General features: G+C 40.0%; 1 protein-coding gene across 5 annotated transcripts in view; it reads left to right on the top strand.

Moving 5' to 3' along the window:
* The first annotated feature begins 1050 nt into the window (after positions 1-1050).
* The window catches only part of TUBGCP3 (tubulin gamma complex component 3), a 60551-nt gene continuing 43265 nt past the window's right edge, over positions 1051-18336 (top strand). For 2 of the 5 annotated variants that reach the window (XR_012670929.1, XM_075137081.1), the window contains exons 1-4: positions 1099-1410; positions 13457-13564; positions 15423-15490; positions 18101-18178. Coding sequence is in view for 2 of the 5 variants with exons in the window: in XM_075137081.1 (XP_074993182.1) it covers positions 1335-1410; positions 13457-13564; positions 15423-15490; positions 18101-18178 (330 nt within the window). In the remaining 3 variants the exon portion in view is untranslated. Of the gene's footprint in view, positions 1411-13456; positions 13565-14066; positions 14127-15227; positions 15331-15422; positions 15491-18100; positions 18179-18336 lie in introns of those variants that run through there. The other 3 variants (XM_075137068.1, XM_075137091.1, XM_075137101.1) reach the window with 3 other exon arrangements.

Consider the following 18336-nt stretch of genomic DNA (forward strand, 5'->3'; position numbering starts at 1 on the left):
CCTATACAATATTCCAAGTAATAAAAAACCATATGTCCTCAATGAATTTCAGTTCTTGGCTTGCCATCATGATTAGTTTCTACCAGTAATGCTAGTGAGGAGCCATCTTTTACATCTATAATGTTCCCATAATGAAAGGCCTGCATGTATGCGTCCATAGAAGGCATACACACAAGATCGTGGCTACACAGGGATAATGAAGCCAACGGGGGCTGCCAGAAAGAAGTGTGTTGCACAGCAGGAATGTATTTGTTTACACCTGACTGCTGCAGCGTTTCACAGCACCTCTTACGGGACAGAGCAGAGGTGGGTTAGACAGAGAGCTCCAGAAGCGCAGGGAGAATAATTAGTCCCGAATTACGTATTTTGGGCCGGACCCAGCAGGAATTTACTGAATAAAAGAAACGGAAGACAGACATCTTGGAAGGCCAGTGTCTGTGTTAGGGGGTGACAAGGCTGAGGAGCAGGTCACCGAGAGCACCGCAGGCCAGCCATGAGCCTGCTGCCCCCAGCACCTGGCTCTGCCCGGCCGGCCGGAGGCCGAGACCTCTGCAGGGGACCAGGGCCGCGCCACCAGGGAGGATGTGGGTCGAGGATCTTCACACATTTTGCCAGATGTGCACTGATTCGTAACTACTTTTGTGTGGAAAAGTTACCGGCGTGCCCCCCCCAAGGCAGTGAATTACAGCAAGCGCAGGCACCCCACGGCTGCACCTCACTTGTTCTTCTCTGTGGAGGAATGGGTGAGCCTGATCTCCCCGGGTTTCTGAGGGAGGAGTGAGAGGACGTTTTCCAAAAGTGAAAAGCTGTTGCAGAACGGGAATTTTCTGTTTCCATCTCTGGGAATTTGGGGGACATTTTTGGCCAGGGCTGGCATGCATCGCAGGCCTCGCAGTGGTAGCCCAGGCCTGGTCACCGCCGCGTTGCCTCAAGACGCCCGGGCTTCCCTGGGGCCCCGGGTGTCCTCTCCCGCGGGTGTGCCAGGCTCGGCGGCGGCGGCGCGGGGCGGCGGCGCGGGGCGGCGGCTGCGGCCTCTCCTCCGGAACCTCTGGGCGGCGGCGGCGCGGCGCGGCGGAGCGTGTTCGTCGCGGCGCGCTCCGATGCCGCCCCGCGCGCAGGGGCATTGTGGGTGCTGGGCTGCCGCCGCTGCGGCTTTCGGCGGGTTCTGTTAAAATGGCGCCCTAGGCGGCGGCGGCCGGGGCGGGAGCGGGAGGAGTCGCCGGGTCCTTGCGCTGCTGAGCGGGAGCCGCTTCCTCTTCTCTTTTCCTCTGTCATCCTGCCGCGCTCCCGGCTCTGCCGCCCGCTGCCTCCCACCTCCTGCCTCCCGGGCGGCGATGGCGACTCCGGACCAAAAATCCCCCAACGTTTTGCTGCAGAACCTCTGCTGCCGCATCCTGGGCAAAAGCGAAGGTAACGGCTTTCTCCTCTCCCCGTCCCCCGCCATTCCCCCCACCGACAGCCGTTGGAGCCCGCGAGCGGGGGGGGTGGTGCAGGCGGGGGCGAGGAGGGTGTGCGAGCCCCGGGGGGGCGAGGGGGTGCCGGGGGGGGGAACGGGCGCCGTCGCCGTGGGGTGGAAAGGTGCGGGCCCCGCCGGACCGGGCGCCAAGGGCGTCCCCTTTGCCCCCCGCGGGGCCAGGCAGCCCGGGCCGTCCGCCCTGGGCCTCCGGGCGGCTCTGCTGGCGGAGCCCCGTGGCGGGAGGTGGGCTTGCGGCGCCTTCGGGTCCTCCTCCCCCAGAGCGCTCCGCCGGCGCTCCTGACGGCACTCTCCTCTTGCGGGGAGGGGGGCACCGCTGCCGGGGTGTTTGGGGCAAAAGGTGGCTCAAGTACGCGTTCAGGAGTCTCTGCCTTCCTCCGCTGTCTGCTCAAGTTGAGCCATTGACGTCCGTTAGGTCCTCTACAGGTCCTCTACATCTTGATGCTGCTGTGATCCTCCAGCAAGGGAATGCATCTCTTGCCTGTTTGCGTAAGTTTCTATCTGTTGCAATCAAGGCAAAGGCTCTGTTTGTCGTAAGCAGTTGGAGGGTGGAAAGGAAGAGGTGCATCTGCTAAGTCTCCTTTTTAAGTTGCTCTGTTTATAAGCATTGCTCACCAGACAAATTCATGCCATAGCTTTTTTTATATCTATTTTCTTGTATGAGAGATGGCTTTCTTCCTTATTAGTAGTAGCTGTGTAGTCTTTTATGTGTTCTTTCCTCCCTCCATGCCACTCTCTTCTGACAAGTCTCTCCTGGTTACCTTTAGGTATTTCTGCGACAGTAACTAATAATTTTGAGTATTGACCTGTTGTAAAGAATTGGGTTCAAACTGACTAAAACATGGCCTATGAGTTAATTACTCCTATCTTAGAAGTCTAGAAAATGAGTGACGAGGTGCAAATATACTTGTTTTGTCTCTCTCTCAAACTTTCTGTTTCCACCTATTGGAGACAGGACCTCACAGTCCCACACAACATCCTTGTCTCTAAATTGGTAAGATATAGGTTTGATGGATGGACTATTCGATGGATAAGGAACTGGCTGGGTGGCCCCATCCAAAGAGTTGCAGTCAACGTCGAAATGGAGATCGGTAACAAGTGGTGTCCTTCAGGGGTCTGTTTTGGGATTGATGCTGCTCAATATCTTTGTTAATGACATAGACAGTGGGATTGAGTACACCCTCAGCAAGTTTGCGGATGACACCAAGCTGAGCGATGTGGCTGATACCCTTGAGGGAGGGGATGCTATCCAGAGGGACATTGACTGGCTTGAGGAGTGGGCCAATGTGAACTTCATGAAGTTCAACAAGGCAAAGTGCAAGGTCCTACACCTGGGTCAGGGCAGTCCCTGGTATCAGTACTGGCTGGGCGATGAATGGATTGAAGCGGCCCTGCGGAGAAGGACTTGGGGATATTGGTAGATGAAAAATTGGACATGAGCCAGCAATGTGCACTTGCAGCCCGGAAAGCCAATCATATCCTGGGCTGCATGAAAAGAAGCGTGGCCAGCAGGTTGATTCTCCCCCTCTATTCCACCCTTGGAAGTGCATCCAGCTCTGGGGCCCCCAGTACAAGTCAGACATGGACATGTTAGAGTGGGTCCAAAGGAGGGCCATAAAAATGGTCAAAAGGCTGGAACACCTCTCCTATGAAGAAAAGCTGAGAGAGTTGGGGTTGTTCAGCCTGGAGAAGAGAAGGCTCTGGGGAGACCTTATTGCAGCCTTTCAGTACTTGAAGGCTTATGAGAAAGATGGAGAGAGACTTTTTACCAGGGCCTGCAGTGACAGGACAAGGGACAACTATTTTAAACAGAAGGAAGGTAGATTTAGGTTGGACATAAGGAAGAATTTTTTTTGCGATTAGGGTGGCGAGACACTGGAACAGGTTGCCCAGAGAAGTTGTGGATGCCCCATCATTGGAAGTGTTCAAGGTGAGATAGGATGGGGCTTTGAGCAATCTGATCTAGTTGAAGATGTCCTTGCCCATGGCAGGGAGGTTGGACTAGATGATCCATGATGGTCCCTTCCGGCCCAAACTATTCTGTGATTCATCTGAGAAACTTGAAAGAGTTGGGAAGAAGTTGATCTCCTTGTCTTCACTGAAATGTTGAGTAGGGACCCCTTCACAGAAACATGCTTAAAGCTGTTGATTGCTGTAGGTCTTGTTTTGTTTTTCCAAAATCCTTTCCCTCTCTATTGCATGTTTAAGTCTTCTGCAATGCCATAAATTTCCCATTTCCAGAATTGTCAATCTGTAATAGTTCTGTGACAAGAATTTCTGATGTGAGATTTTATCAGGATGTGGCAAGTTTCTACTCTTTTCCTAGCTCCCCCAAATCAGTGTTTGCTTCTGAACGGTTTAATACCTACTGTGTTTTTATGTAACTACACGTTTCTTTTAGCGACTGGTTTAATTGTGTATTAAAGGTTATTTCACATCAGCCTACAATTCTAAGGTGCTGTTATAGCTCTGCTTTTAGAGAGCTATAACTCGCTTCTAACATTTGGAATTTTCTTCTAATACAATTGATACATGTTCTTATTTAAGAAAACTTCAAACTTTTCACTAACAGAAATCTCAAATTATTGTGCTAGGTCTGCTCCCAAAAAGAAAAAAAGAAAAAAAAAAAAAGAAGAAAAAAAAAGAAAAAAAATTGGAAAAGAAATTGGTTTGCTTTATTGGAGTAGTGGAGGCCTCTTTGCTTCATGACTCTCTTTTGTAGATTTGAAAGGAGCTGTGATCTAAACTTAATCTAAGCTTGTTTCTTGGTATTGAGTATCTTATCTATGTCTGTGATAGTTATAAAACTTAAACAGAGAATTAGAATAGAAACAGAAAACTGCGTTTATTACTCACAGTATGATGTATGAGGATTGAGGAGAGGTGGCTCACTTCTACTGACTTTGGATCAAGTCTTCTTTTTGAAATCATAGTTTCTATACATCTCCCTCTCTTCTGGCTGGAGTAATAAGTTTATTTGCAAGCAGTACGTGTAAAAAAAAAAAAAAAAAGGGAAGAGAACTCTAATTTTTATTATTTTTTTAAAATAAGTGTTCAACCTATTCCTGTACACTGGGATTCTACTCATGTAACTAAAATCTCTGTTGCATGTGTGTGACTAATGAAAGAGGAAATTTTGCCCAAAATCATGGTAAGCTGCTGCATGCAATCTGTAGTTCACTTAGCTGTTCACTTGTGGGTTATCTGAGGAGTTCTTTGAAGTAACAACTTTAAAAAATTAGTGTGGGTTGTCCGCCACATATATTATCACCCATATTTTTATGCATGTGACAGATAGGAAGCCCATCCTTACCCTGCTCTTTATTTTTCTGCTATGAGGAACTCTAGCACTGAAGACTCGCCCTTCTAACATAAGACTTCTCTTGAATGAAGTCTATGGTCAACTGTAGTATGTGTGTTAGTTTGTCATCAACTCAGCTATTCATATAAAGCTTGTAGAGACTGATAAATCGAAAAGTCTTTGTGGAAGAAATCCCGGTCATGAAAGGTGTGTATGGCATCCTTTGTGTTGAGGTGTGATGCACGTATCCCTAGGTGATAGGGAAACCACCAGACAAGTTATTTAGCATCTCACTGTTTTTCAGACTTGTAACTCTAATTTCCTTTCAGCACAGGATAAGTTTGAAGTATGATATTTGTGTGTGATTAGTGGTCTACATGCAGCTTCCCCTCTCCTTGTGTATTGATGCAGTTAGGCTGCTTTGTAAACACATGTTCTCTTTTTTGAAGAAGACCTTACAAGCATTATCAGTTTAGTCTTTGATAAGTGATTTATAATGCTCAATTATTTCCACAGAGTTTAGGGGGGAAAAAAGCTTAGATCCTTAAGAGATTTTTAAATTAATTAGAGAAATTTCTCATAAGAATTAGTAACAAGAAGCTGAAGCTAGGTACAAACAGCCATCTTTAACCATTTGTATAGTTATCCTGCTGTGAATGTCTTTAAATCCTAGCTTTTGATACCTTCCTGGAATACGTACTTTAGTGAAATACAAGATAATGAGGTAATTGGGTGAAATATAATATGTAAATAATAGAAGAGTTGAGATTCGATGATCTAATGGTTCTTCCTGCCTGTACGTTCCCTGAGTTTTTGTATTTCAGAAGGTTTGATCTACTTGGCTATGTTCCTTCTCAGCACTTCTGTTTTATTATGTTTGTGAAGAAGCTATGGCTTCAGAAGGAGATGAAGGATTCCGTTTATATAATGTCTGTATCATAATAGCGCACTTACAACTAATGTGGGGTGAGTGGTCTTACTCTGCATCCGTGTTTATGTTCTGCGATCCCATGCCTGAAGTTCTCCGTAAGCCTGATGGAGCCTGTTGTCTGCTGGGGATTCTTTTGCTTCTGCCCGTGATGGCCTTAGAAGGCCTCTGCCTTCCCCACTTCTTAAAGATTTATGTTGCAGTGAATTTGCGCTATGATGGAATGTGACAGCAGAGGCTCCCAGTGGTGGAGCTATCTTCTCTCTCTCTTCCCACTTTTTTGAGACCATCAACTAAGTAGATGGCTTGCTTAGTTTCCAAAATCAGTCAGCTGCATAGGCCTAGTTACGATTTTTTTTACAAACAGCTCTGCTTCTGAGAAATTCATTACAAGGTCTGCTGAGTTACATGGAAGAACTCTATTTAAAATTAAAAAAAAAAAAAGTCTACCTCAACTTTTTTTTGGTAGAACTAAGGTTTGAAAGCTCTCTGTTCCTGTGCTTTAGCCAGTTCTCAACTAAGAGCTTAAAGCTAGCTTCCCATGGTGCTATGTGTCTGCAGTCACTCACTGCGGTTAGTTGGGGATCTCTGCGCTCTGCAGTTGGAGCCATTGCTGGCCTCTTTCTTCCTCATGTCCTCACAGTGTCTAAGAACTAGTGTACTAGTTTTGCATTATCAATCTTTGTGTTTAACCAGGCTATCCACCTCACTTTTACACTCATACCTGATCTTGCAGAGAGCTTGCCTGCCTATGCAGTAATTTCTGTCATTTTTTTTTTCCCTTATTTGTGGTCTCCCAACAGTTATACAGGGTTGCATGCCTCTCTTTGGACAGTGAGTTTAATCCTTCTGACAAAAAGCTGCTTGTTCTTAGCTGTCTTTCACAAACCTCCTGGTAATCTTAGTCAGAAACTTTGTAGACTGCTGTACAAGCTTGTCAGTTGCAATAACTCTTAGTGCCTCCCATTGAATCAAATGGTATTGCTGTAAATATTCAAGCTACATCTATTTGGTTTTGAATCCTAAAAAGATTTTTGTGTGCCAAAGTGCTTCTGCAGGTACGCACGCTCTAGAAAGTAGCATGTCAGTCTTCAGAGCGTAGTTTGCTACCTGAAGTCTGTAATATGGCCTTAATAACTTAATCTCTGTAATCTCAGTGGGGATTTTGTTATTGTTGTATGTGTGGGGTTTGAGGTTTTTTATTTTTTTTTTTTTAAGCTCTGAACTATTAGAATGAATCTTAAACTTTCATGGTGAGGGGAAAGCATAGAGTTCATTCAAAAGGTGGTATGGAGGATTTTTTACCTATGCTAATAACAGAAGCAAATGCAAGTTGACAATTTAGGTAAAAATTCACAGTGAGGGGAAAGTTCTGAGAAGATTATGTGACCAAGCTGCTGATAGTCCAGTGGGACATTCCTCAAATAAAACTGTTTACTGACAATACAACAAAAGCCAGCAATATTAAGAGAATTAAAGAATAGTTATGTTTCCTATGCAGTGCTTCCAAGTTTGTGGACATCTTCTAAATAAGGAAAGGCATGGGAGTGTGTGTGGTTTGGGTTTTATTTTGTGGGTTTGTTGGTTTTTTTCCTTTGTAGGAGAGGAGTGTGGAGATTGGAAAGACGGTTAATTAAGAATAAACTTAAAATGCTTCAAATAAAAACTTGGAGAATATTTTGACGTTTACATTTTATAATTTGTTTTTATTGTTATTTTTCCTTCTGAAAGAAATGAACTTACAACAAAGAAGTTTAAGATAGTTGGCTAAAGCAGAAGACTGATGCAAAATTAATTTTTTTCAGGAATACTTCAAACTGGGCTGGTCCTAAAATTACATTTCTCAAACACAATGTTTTGTAGAGGAGCAAGTATTTTTGCTTACTATGTGTGTAGATTCTCTTAAAAACAAAATAGTAACACTAGTGGCCTTCTAGACTAGTATTTTAGTTTATCAGTATATGGAATCATATCGATGCAATTGCTTTTTTTCCCCCACTAATAATTCATACTGACGTAGAACTTTTGATGTAGTTAAAACAGAGAAGATACAGCAGCATTACTGTATTGACAAACTCAGTATCTGCTCACGCTATATGTGAGAAGGTTCTCAAGTTTTACAGCTTTTCTTCCAGGCTTAGTTTTGCAAAAGTAGCACATTAGGTGTTTAGCAAATGCTTTGTTACAGGGAAGATGTTTGATTTTTTTCTTCAGCATGTGTTGGATGGCAGCATCTATATCTGAGTAAGTTGCAGCAATAGTTGTTAGCTGGTCAGTGCCACACATAGAGCATTGAACACAGTTTAGAGTGTGATTGTTTTACAATAATTTTGCATCTGCATTTAAGCAAAACTGTTGTCTGGGATGACAGACAGCTGACTGGAAGAAGAGATAGTGGAGAGAGTTTGCTAATCTCTGAAGTCTTTTAAGAAAAAGATTACTGTTTGGTTTAGATAAGCTTTCTTTAGAATTGTCCTATAGTTTAGAAATTATGCTTACAGACAAATTGAAATAACCAAATGTCTTCTTTCCAGGAAACAAGGTTTCTCACAATCATGATACGTTAATGTTTGGAAACAGGGTTTCAGTAGGTACTTAGGTTTTCAGGACGTTTTTTTTCCTCTGGAAACTTCAATAGACACATAGCTGACGTGTTGAAAGAAATGTATAAGACTGTAAAGTGAATTTCAGTTCACTTCCTTAAAATTATAGGTAATGTTAGAAGCTTCTTTTTGGCAAAAGACTTGCTGAATTTTAGCATTTCCTCTGAAATACTGGCTTCTTGAAAGTAGATTGGCCAATTGTCTCTTTGTCTCTTAAACTTTTCCGTTAAGCTTTTCTTTTGTTCTATTTCTCCTTGCTTTCTTTACAACCAAATTCTTCCTATGCATTGCTTCTATATTTTTGGCATGTGCTACACTTGTATTTTCTGCAGCTTTAAAATGCTGTTATCTGCCTTTTGAAGCAGTTCAGTTTTAATACTACATTGTTTGTAGGAAAGTTTGAATGGCTGGGTGGATAGAAATCTTTGAATTCTTGATAGATTGCTGTGCTCGAAGGAGAGAGTTTTACTTTTTTTTTTTTTTTTTTTTGGTGACTCACAAGTGCTATTTTTTTTGTTTAGCTGTATGGCTGCTTACCAGTATCATTAATTGCGTATGTATACGTGTATTACTTAAGGGGTATAGTCTGAGGGGGAGTGGCTGTTGTTATCTGCATTCACTGCACTGATCAGACTCTGGAAAACAGGTAATGATCAGTGTTGTTTTCCCCCCTTACCCCACAAACAGCTGCATCGATTTCATGCGTCAGATATGTTGAGCTTGCTGTTACATAATAGATTCATGCCGTAATCACTTTTTGATGAAGAAGGATGTACGCATACATAGCTGTGTATTTTATGCCTGTCTGCTGTCATAATGGCTGTTCTTTGAGGAGGGAAGCAATTAAACATGTCTATTAGTTATAAACTATGTGAATCTTTATTTTACTGACAGATATCCGTATTAAATTATGTTTAATCACTTTAGGTACTGAAGTTATTTTACAGACTTATAAGAAATAATCTGCTGAAGAAACTCCCACAGCAGGGAGTTTTGTTTGTAAAAGAGAAGCTGGACTTGATATGAATAAAACACGAAAATCTGAATAAAATCTAACATAAAAACAGTTTTGCTACAATGCTGTTGAATTGCCAGTGCAAATCTGTATGTGTAAAGAGCAGTTATCTTTGTTCCATATCGTTAGTAGTGTAACAGGTTTAATAATCAGAATTTTTTGATGGGATTGTAGTCTTTTAACTAGAGATCTCTCTCAGATGCCTTGTTAGGGCAGTATGGAAAAGACTATACTAAGTTTCTGTGCTTTAACTAGTCTTGCTATGGTTGGTGTTGAAACAGAAGGTTATTATAGAAGGTTATATGCCTTTCTTAAAACTTCCCCATTACAGGAAAAAACCCTGCTACTTGCTATTAATAATGTATCTGTTGTGTTTTTTATTAGATTGAGGACTTATGTTTAAATCTTCAAGGTTTCTGTCCAGAAACTTTCACATGTGTTTCTCTGTCTCTCAGTCTTGCCTTCAATATTCCCTTGTACCACAGAACTAGAAGCATAGGTAGCCTTTTAAAAGCGCTAGTGTCAGAGGCAGATTGGAGAACACACAAATGGCAAAGTCCATGATTTTCTCTTGTTGTTTTGAGGTAAATCCCTATTCTAACATCATCAACCAAAAAACCCCACCCAAACTTGTGGCAATATATAGCTGTCTTTCTGAGTCAATTTTTCTGGAGAAATTAAATTCCAGAGAGTCTCTAGAGACTTTGTATGTATCTTTGATGGATTTTGTAATTATCTCATCAGGTGACTCAAGATAGTAAGCCTACTTGATTTCTCATTGTGTTGATCTTGGTTCACTTGAATTTAATCTAACCCCCCCAAACCACAGGGAACAATAGAGAGAAAACATAGCATTTAAATCTTTTTGAAACACTGATTTGAAACATTTTGTTCAGAAACCAAAGAATTTTTAAAAAGTGAATAAACACTGTAAATACAGCATTGCTTACATGGAAAAACAGTGCATTGTCATTCAGTGTAAATAAATAAAATGTAATGCTCTGATTTTTAATTTTTTTTTCCAAGCATTAAGCTTACTGATAATCACAGTATAAATCATAGCGTATACAGAAACGTTAGCAGAAGCAGCTGAATGAATAATGCTCAATTGTCCAGATGTAGCAGAATTATTTTTTTAAAATCAGCTACATATTTTCTTATTCAACACTCTTATTAAGATAAACATACTGTGATATATTGCAAGATCATAAATGCATAGGAAGCAAGTTCATTCAGTAAAGTTAAATAAGTCTTTATTTCCTGTGGACAAGTCGTCTCTTCAGTAAACCCCCTGCATTCCTCAGCTGCAATACTGCCAGCTTGTACTTTCATTCCCTGTAGCTCTCTTCAGAAATCCCTCTTCCCTCATCCTCCAGGTCAATGTTCCTTTGTGCTTGCTGGCTGCGGTCCGGGCAGAATGGAGTACCTGATATTGCTAATTCTGTGCAGGCAGACAAGAGGGAATACTTAACCACTGAGCTTTCCCTGCAATCTCTCCCTGAGGGAGAGCTGTTTGGATGTTTGTTCTACCAGTCCCCAGTTTCTATGAAAGCTGTTTAACTTGATATCCCTCAGATCTCTATCAAATTTGTTGTGTGTTTTAAAAAAAAAAAAGGTAAAGGGCAATCCCTAAGGGATAGGGTGATGCAGGTGGACATAGAAGTTAATTTCTGAATATAATTTTCCTTAGAAAATCAGGGTAATGCATCTGAGGAGCGAGGAGGAACTGTAGGGGGAAGTTCTTGTGCCTTTGTTGTGGTTGGGGGGTGTGTGTCTCTGTGTTTGTTGTTTTATTTTTTAGGACTATGTTTATTTATGGCTTTTTTAATTGCTTCTTTCTTTTTATATTTTTCTATAACTTGTATTGAACTAGTTTACTGGAGATCCATTCTCTCTTGCTTTTTAGTGGATAATCAGTGAGGGAGTTCATTATTTAATCTAGATACATGTTCTAACTGAAAAAGTACTTTGGTATCAACCCTTGATCCTTCTCCTGACTTTAGTTCATCCAAAATGCTTGCCTGGAACTCCTGTAGCAATTTTATTTTTAATTTGTAGCCCATGTTAAGTCACTATAGCAACACTCCAAAAATATGTAAGAATGACTAGGAAAACCTAGCTCTTGCCTAACTGCTGCTAGGTATACAGTTGAGGAATTAACAAATGACAAAATTCTTACTGTTGTTTGGGATAACTTAGTGCCAATATTTGACTTCCATTGCCCTTGCAGAATACTTTTGGGAATCTTGAGTTGTTCTGTAATGACATGCATTGTACTTAAGAATTACTCAGAATTACTTCCTCATACTTACTCTTCCCACCTGGTTCATCAGTTCAGTTTAAGCTATCAATAGCTGAACTATTAAATTATTTTATATGTGTATTTCTAAGTCCTTATTGCAAACGAGGGGTTGCTTAGTCTAACAGTAGAGCTATTCTTTCTGTGAGGCATTTAATTTATGCAGATTTGTGACCTTACAGTAGTCTGGATATTGACGTTTTCTTCCCTGAAAGTAGAATGATACCCTTGCTCCTTTTGTAGTCCAATATTGTCAAATATTGTTAAATATTAATGATTCTATCTGAGCAGATTTTTTTCCTGATTGTGTGAAGTACTGCTTTGTGTGAACTGGTTAATGTTTGCTGGTCTACAGTTGTATTCTAGTAGATTAGGACCAGTGGGTGGCATTTATATCACAAGACAGTCAAAAATGGGCATTCAAAAAGAATGTAGCACATTCTGACTTCAAATTTCTTCTTTCCGTAAATTTCTGGAGTTTTTCATGTGTTTAATCAGTAATTGACTCCTAGTATCTCCCGGGTGATTTTTTTCAATTGTCAATATTAGTTAATTTAAGAGCTGATTCAACGTTTAAAATATCTCTGCTTCTAGTGGACCTTTACCCTATTCCATTTTTCTGTTCCTTTTGTATGTATTTGTCCAGACCAGCATTCTTTCTTTTTCCTTGGCTGAACCATTGCTGCATTACTCTATGATTTTCTCTGAAAGTTGACTGCTTAACTGACTAAATAAAACACATGAGGAGTCTGACGCATTTGCACACAAAATTTTTATATACAAAACAGACTTAATACGCAGAATTGCGTAGATGATTTTTTTTTTTTCCTGAAGTCGGGAAGTGTAAGGATTCAGTAGCTGACACCACGCATTTACATTTACTTTTTCTTATGGACCTTTCCCCTCATGTTATTACAGTTATTCCTTAAGAGGAGTAGAAATTTGTCTGATGTTTTGTAGGGGCACTTGACACGTCTGTAGGGTTATAATTTGATTGATTTTTCAGGTCAATAAATGGGAACGTTACTATGCTGTAGAGGCATTAATACTGAGCTGGCCCTATCTCAGTGTTACTAGACTATTAATCTTCCCAAAAAGCAGAGATTCTTGCACTAAACCAATACTGTTCAGCAACAATGTTAAAAACAGAGTTATTGCATGATGAAGGAGCAGTGGAGGGAAGTCACTGGCTTGTGACCTCTCCATTAGTATCTATATTATGCATTGGAATACGATGGCAATATCTCTGAGCTAGCTTTGAACCTAAGTGGTGAAACCATGTAAACTGATTTAAAAACAAAACAAAACAAAAAAACTGAAAACAACACGCAAACTGGTAAAACCACTGTTGTGGATATCTGAGTAAAGATCCACAGGTAGGATAATCGAGTTTTGGTGCCTGGTGAGAGCACGTGCCTGGTGAACATGGCTATATTGTTCCTATGTGTGAGCTGAATTGTGTGGCTTTGTGGCAAGTCCCGCAGCATTCCGGTCTGTGGAGAAGGGCAGAGCCAGTTGAAGTGTGCTAACGCTCTCTAATTAGTGGGCTTCTAATAAGAAAGGGTTATTGGCAAATTTAAGTGCAATTATTTTGTGGAGTGTGTAGAGGTGAGTGTGTTTGAAGTATAGCATGGATAATATGCTCATGGGTAAACTGGACTTTACCGCCCTCTGGCTAGAAGTGTGTCTAAGGATTATAGTATAACATTACCTGATCTGAGCCAGGTACATTTATGCTGGATTCAGCCGTAGCAATGCAATCTCAAGTTTATTTATTTATGTTAATAGAACTTTAACACTCTGCTTAACTGAGAGAGTTTTCCTTTTTTCTTTCAGCTGATGCAGCCCAGCAGTTTCAGTATGCAGTGAGAGTTATTGGAAGCAACTTTGCTCCCACCGTTGAACGGGATGAATTTCTTGTGGCGGAGAAAATCAAGAAAGAACGTAAGTGCATCTTTGGTTTTTTTCTTAGAAATAGGAATGGAAGTTCTTCAGGAAGTTATCTGATCAGTTTATTCCTCTGAAAATGGGACAACTCTGTCTCAGAGATTGTTATCTAATTTGTTATTAATGCTCACCCCCTGAAAATCTCATGATGGAAATTCTATTAATTCCCCAGTTAGTATGCCTGAGTGGCTATTTGTATACACAGCTCAGATTTTTCTGAATGCTCAGCTTAGACTTCCCTTGCTGCCATTTACTTCGTATCTTAGCCACCATGAAAATAAAGAACAATCGATATTGCACTCCTTTCACTTTAATAATACTCAGACTTTATGAATTCATGGTTCTTTTTAGAAGACTGATATTTTTGTGATGTGCACTTTAGAAATATTACACTTTGGCACAGTTAACTTCATGAGCACCTGTGTGAAACTTGCCGAATGAGCATCCTGGGAACTGATGGAATTGTTTATGTGACTTACCTGATATTTCTTGCCTTCAGTTTCTCTACAAGTTTATCTGCAACCACCTTCTCAAAACCAAAACATTAGACCGTGACAGTGTAAGTTATGTTGCAGTTACATTCCATTGTGCTCTGTGCTGCTCTGAATCAAGTGTTGCACTGTGTGAATCCAATGGGAATGTGATGCATTCTTCTTGAAAAGCCAAATACTGCTTTCAGCAGATTATGTGCTCTACAGTAGAACGTCCAGAAACAATTTCTTGAAGTATGCTAATTAAATTAAAGCTTCATATTTGAGCTTTGAATATTCAGTCAGGGAGATTGAATTAGGGTGACTGAAGTCAGTAGTTGTAACTGTTTTAAAGTACGTGTGTATTTCTTGCTGACGCAGAGCTTCCATGACTTGCTGATAGGCAAATAAGCCTATCAGAATTTCTCTAGATGCAACTCCAAAACACTGTATTCTAGAGTATACACTTTCTGCATGAGTTTCTATGTGCTTTGGCTAATACTAGCCAGCACAGCATATATTGTTTGGGCCTATTGCCAGGAGTTTTGAAGAGGGCTATCTCCCTCATCTTCCTTCTCCCCAGCTTCAGTTTGTAGGCTGATGTTAGTAACAAGTCATGTAACAAGTAACTGGATATATCCTTCTAACTTTACATTTATTTTGGAGTTACCGTGCAGGAAGTCACTTATTTGGCAAAATGTACTTAGCAGTGGCTTTTGATGCTAATTAACATTTCTAACATTTAACAGCAATTTTTTATTATTAAGGTTTCTTCAGATGTTTTTGGTTTATCTTTTTTTTTTTTAAACATGGCTCTTTCTGATGTAGCATGGCTTTTCTGAAGACATCTTAAAGCTTGAAGATGTTTTTCCTCTGAGCAAAGACTTCTGTTATGTAACTGGCAGTGATTGAGACTGTTATTTTTCTTAATATATAAAAGTTGTGTGACTGGAATTCTGCTTGACTTTGATCAAGTGGCATTACTACTTTTATTTCTTGCTTTTATTGCCTAAAATAGGAACAGTTACACTTAGTTTTGTGAGGGGCTTTGTAGCATTCTTTAACCCATATCTGCTTTCAATTATGTTTTAATTTCCTAAACCTACAGAATGGCAGACTAGACTTTAAAAGGGCACTTATTTAGGAGGTGTATATTTTTATTGCTCTAAGAAAAAACAGGTACATCACTTCTGATGCAAGAATTTTCAGGGCTCTAGTGCAGATAACATGAGAACAGGGAAAACTGTATGAGTAAATAGAGTGAAACAGTTAAGCATCATTATGCTTTCTTGGGTACGTTTTCCGATTTACCACAAATACATAATTTCAGATATGACTATTACAGTTCTTTCAATTTTTTAATCTATATTGCTTTTTTTTAATAGTTGTGCGACAAAGAAGGGAAGCAGATGCTGCTTTGTTTTCAGAACTCTACAGAAAACTCAGTTCACAGGTAGTGTAATAAATGTATAAAGAGTAAAGAAACTGAAAGCACACATATGCATTCTTCTGACATTATAGAGTTGTTTTGGAGAGTGCTCGGGTCATTAACAGCATTTTTCCTGAGAGGATGGTTGAATACTGGAACAGGTTGCCTGGAAAGTTGTGGAGTTATAAAACAAGATTCCCTGTTGTCATTTGCACATACCTGATGTTTGACAACAAAAATTAGTTAATGTAAAAGATAATGTTTTCTATATTACAGAAAATTTGTCCTTGTTTTGCTCTTTATGTTTAGGAGAAATGTTTTTCTCTGTTCTTCTGCTTTTTATTCATAAATTTATGTATAGATCACGGCTGAGTTCTACAGGATAATACTAAGATTTTAAGATGACAAAGAAGTGATTCTGTGGAGAGTATGACTAGTCAGAACTTGGTTCTGCCCCTCCCCTCATCCATACTTACTGACGAGTTTGTTAGTGCTTGGAGCTTAAGTTAGTATGTAACTCTTCCTGTTTTCCTTATCCTGTGGGTTTGTGTATTATTTGCATTGGTCTGTACAGTGAAGCAAGTGTCACTGGTTTGCACACAGCTGTTCCGATGACCTCAGTCATTGGTTTCAGCCTCTTCTTGCATGTATTACACTATGTGATCTGCCTCTTTTAATACAGATTTTCTGTAATGTGCTTCTGTAGCTTATGTACTATGTTGCCATACCATTGCATTTGGCAAGCAACATAGCTGCAGAGCATGATGGCTGTAAACTTTGAAACAGAATGCCTTGTCTGTGTTCATATCAGTGCGGATATTCTTCTGAATGTAATACATCAGCTATGTCCTCATGTTTTGCTGCCTGCTCAAATGTTTGAGGTTCTTTTAACCTTCTGTCTTTTTTTTTTTTCTGTGCTAGCATCTTGTGTACATGAAATGGTATCATCTGAATACTGCCTTCTTTAAAATTCACTCTACCAATTATTATTCAATCTGCTGTTAGGTTTATTACTAATGGTGGACAATCATTTATTTTCCCCATGACCTTAGGGAAGGGCACAGAAGGAATATGCGTTTTCTGAATCAATGAGGCTTTTTCTTCCTCCAGCAATTCTCTTGAAAGCAACTAGGAGAAAGCAAAAAGCTTGTGTGAATCTGTTTTAACTTCGTTTCACCCATTTCTCTAAAGAGAAAAGGAGGTCAGTGCTTATTTTAGTGGCAGCTTGCCAGTTCAGCAAACCACGCTTCTTGAGGCACTTAGACTTATTCTATTCTGGCCAGTAGAAGAAGCAGTAATGTTGCTACTCCTTCTTCACCGTTTGTTAATGAGTTGCTGGATTAATTATTTGCAATACCTCTACTTTTTGCTTGTTGAGATCAAAGCAGAAGATAATAGACTACTTTACATAATAATATAGAATGTCTCCTTCGACTCTTACGTAACAATATAGAGCTTCAGTAGGTTTGGTTAGTGGGCTCTGTCCTGAAGAAAGAAGTGTTCTATGGCCAAACTTCTTATGCTATGTAACATATGCGCACAAAATGCATAATTTGCAAAGAAACAGGAAAAATAGAAAAAGGTGAGAATGAAAATGTGTTTAAAAAAGAGAATTTCAAAGTGACCTTGAAAGTGCTTTTTGGCAAGACTGAGAGCACTGAATTACATTGCTTCATAAGGGATAGAATCTTTGTTGAATCTTGGTATGACTAAAGTTTCCTTTATATTCAACATTCTTTAGTATTCCAGACCATAGCCTGATCAATATTGTCAGGGAATTTGTATGAGTTTCTTTGACTTACTCCACTACTTAATGTCCATTATAAGGTTCTATGTCTCTGATCAATTCAGGTGCAAGCGTTAGTGTCACAGAACTACAGAGTAACATATCTAGAAACGTGTATCTAAAAGAAAACGTTTTAATATTTGCCATAAATCTTCTCTTCAAAGCGTTTTTTTTTGTAGCTTGGGCTTTAGCATTGTTCTGTCTTCTGCTGAGATATCTAAAGCTGCTGAGAGTGTTATTCTAACAGTCTGTATGTATCTGCCTATTTGTCTGTTTGCTGGAGACTATATTGCATATTCCTCAAGTTTCATGTTAACAATGTCTCTATCTTAAGCTGTGAAAATTTTGATAGCTCTCTTAAATGGCATTTAAAGTAATAGAAATTGAAGCCTCAAACTTTTGAAGCCTCCCTGTAAAGCAGAATGAAGGGGAAAGTGGAGAAAAGACAGTTCTTTACTTAAAATTGTGCCAAGAGTTTTTCTTCTTCACCTTTGGCATCTGCATCTAAGATGTTTTAAATGGTGAGAGTGTGTGGGAATGCTGGTAAAAGTTCAACTCTGTATAAACCTCGTTCTTAGTAGCTATGAATTTTAATTTGAGTGTATTTGCTGATCTCAGAGCAGCTGAGAGTTCATGATTTGAACACAGTGGAGAAAATGCATAAAATTAGCAATACAGAGGCTGTAGTGTACATTCCCAGTTTACTCAAGAACATGGCTCTGAGTTGGTCCTATTTGTATGGAAGATTGATTTGTATGTGTACATGTTAGTAGGCTGGATAATTAAAAAAAAATCCATTATTATCAAGAGTTAAACTCATTTCTGTTTGTTTTAATCTTTTTCTAAAGGGCATTTTGAAAAACAAATGGTCAATACTCTACCTCCTGCTTAGCCTTAGTGAAGATCCACGTAAGCAGTCTAACAAGGTAAGTGAGGAGACCTTTGTTACTTCTGAGGAACAGTAAATGTGTGTCACTTGGATGTCATTAAGAATCACTATCCAGACTTAGCCAACACCTCAGGTTGTGTTTGTGGTGTTTGTGTGTGAGGCTGAAAGGAAGAACATGCTTGACACAAGTATCTG

The sequence above is a fragment of the Calonectris borealis genome, chromosome 1, assembly GCF_964195595.1.
Source record: "Calonectris borealis chromosome 1, bCalBor7.hap1.2, whole genome shotgun sequence".
In the NCBI taxonomy this organism is placed as follows: domain Eukaryota; kingdom Metazoa; phylum Chordata; class Aves; order Procellariiformes; family Procellariidae; genus Calonectris; species Calonectris borealis.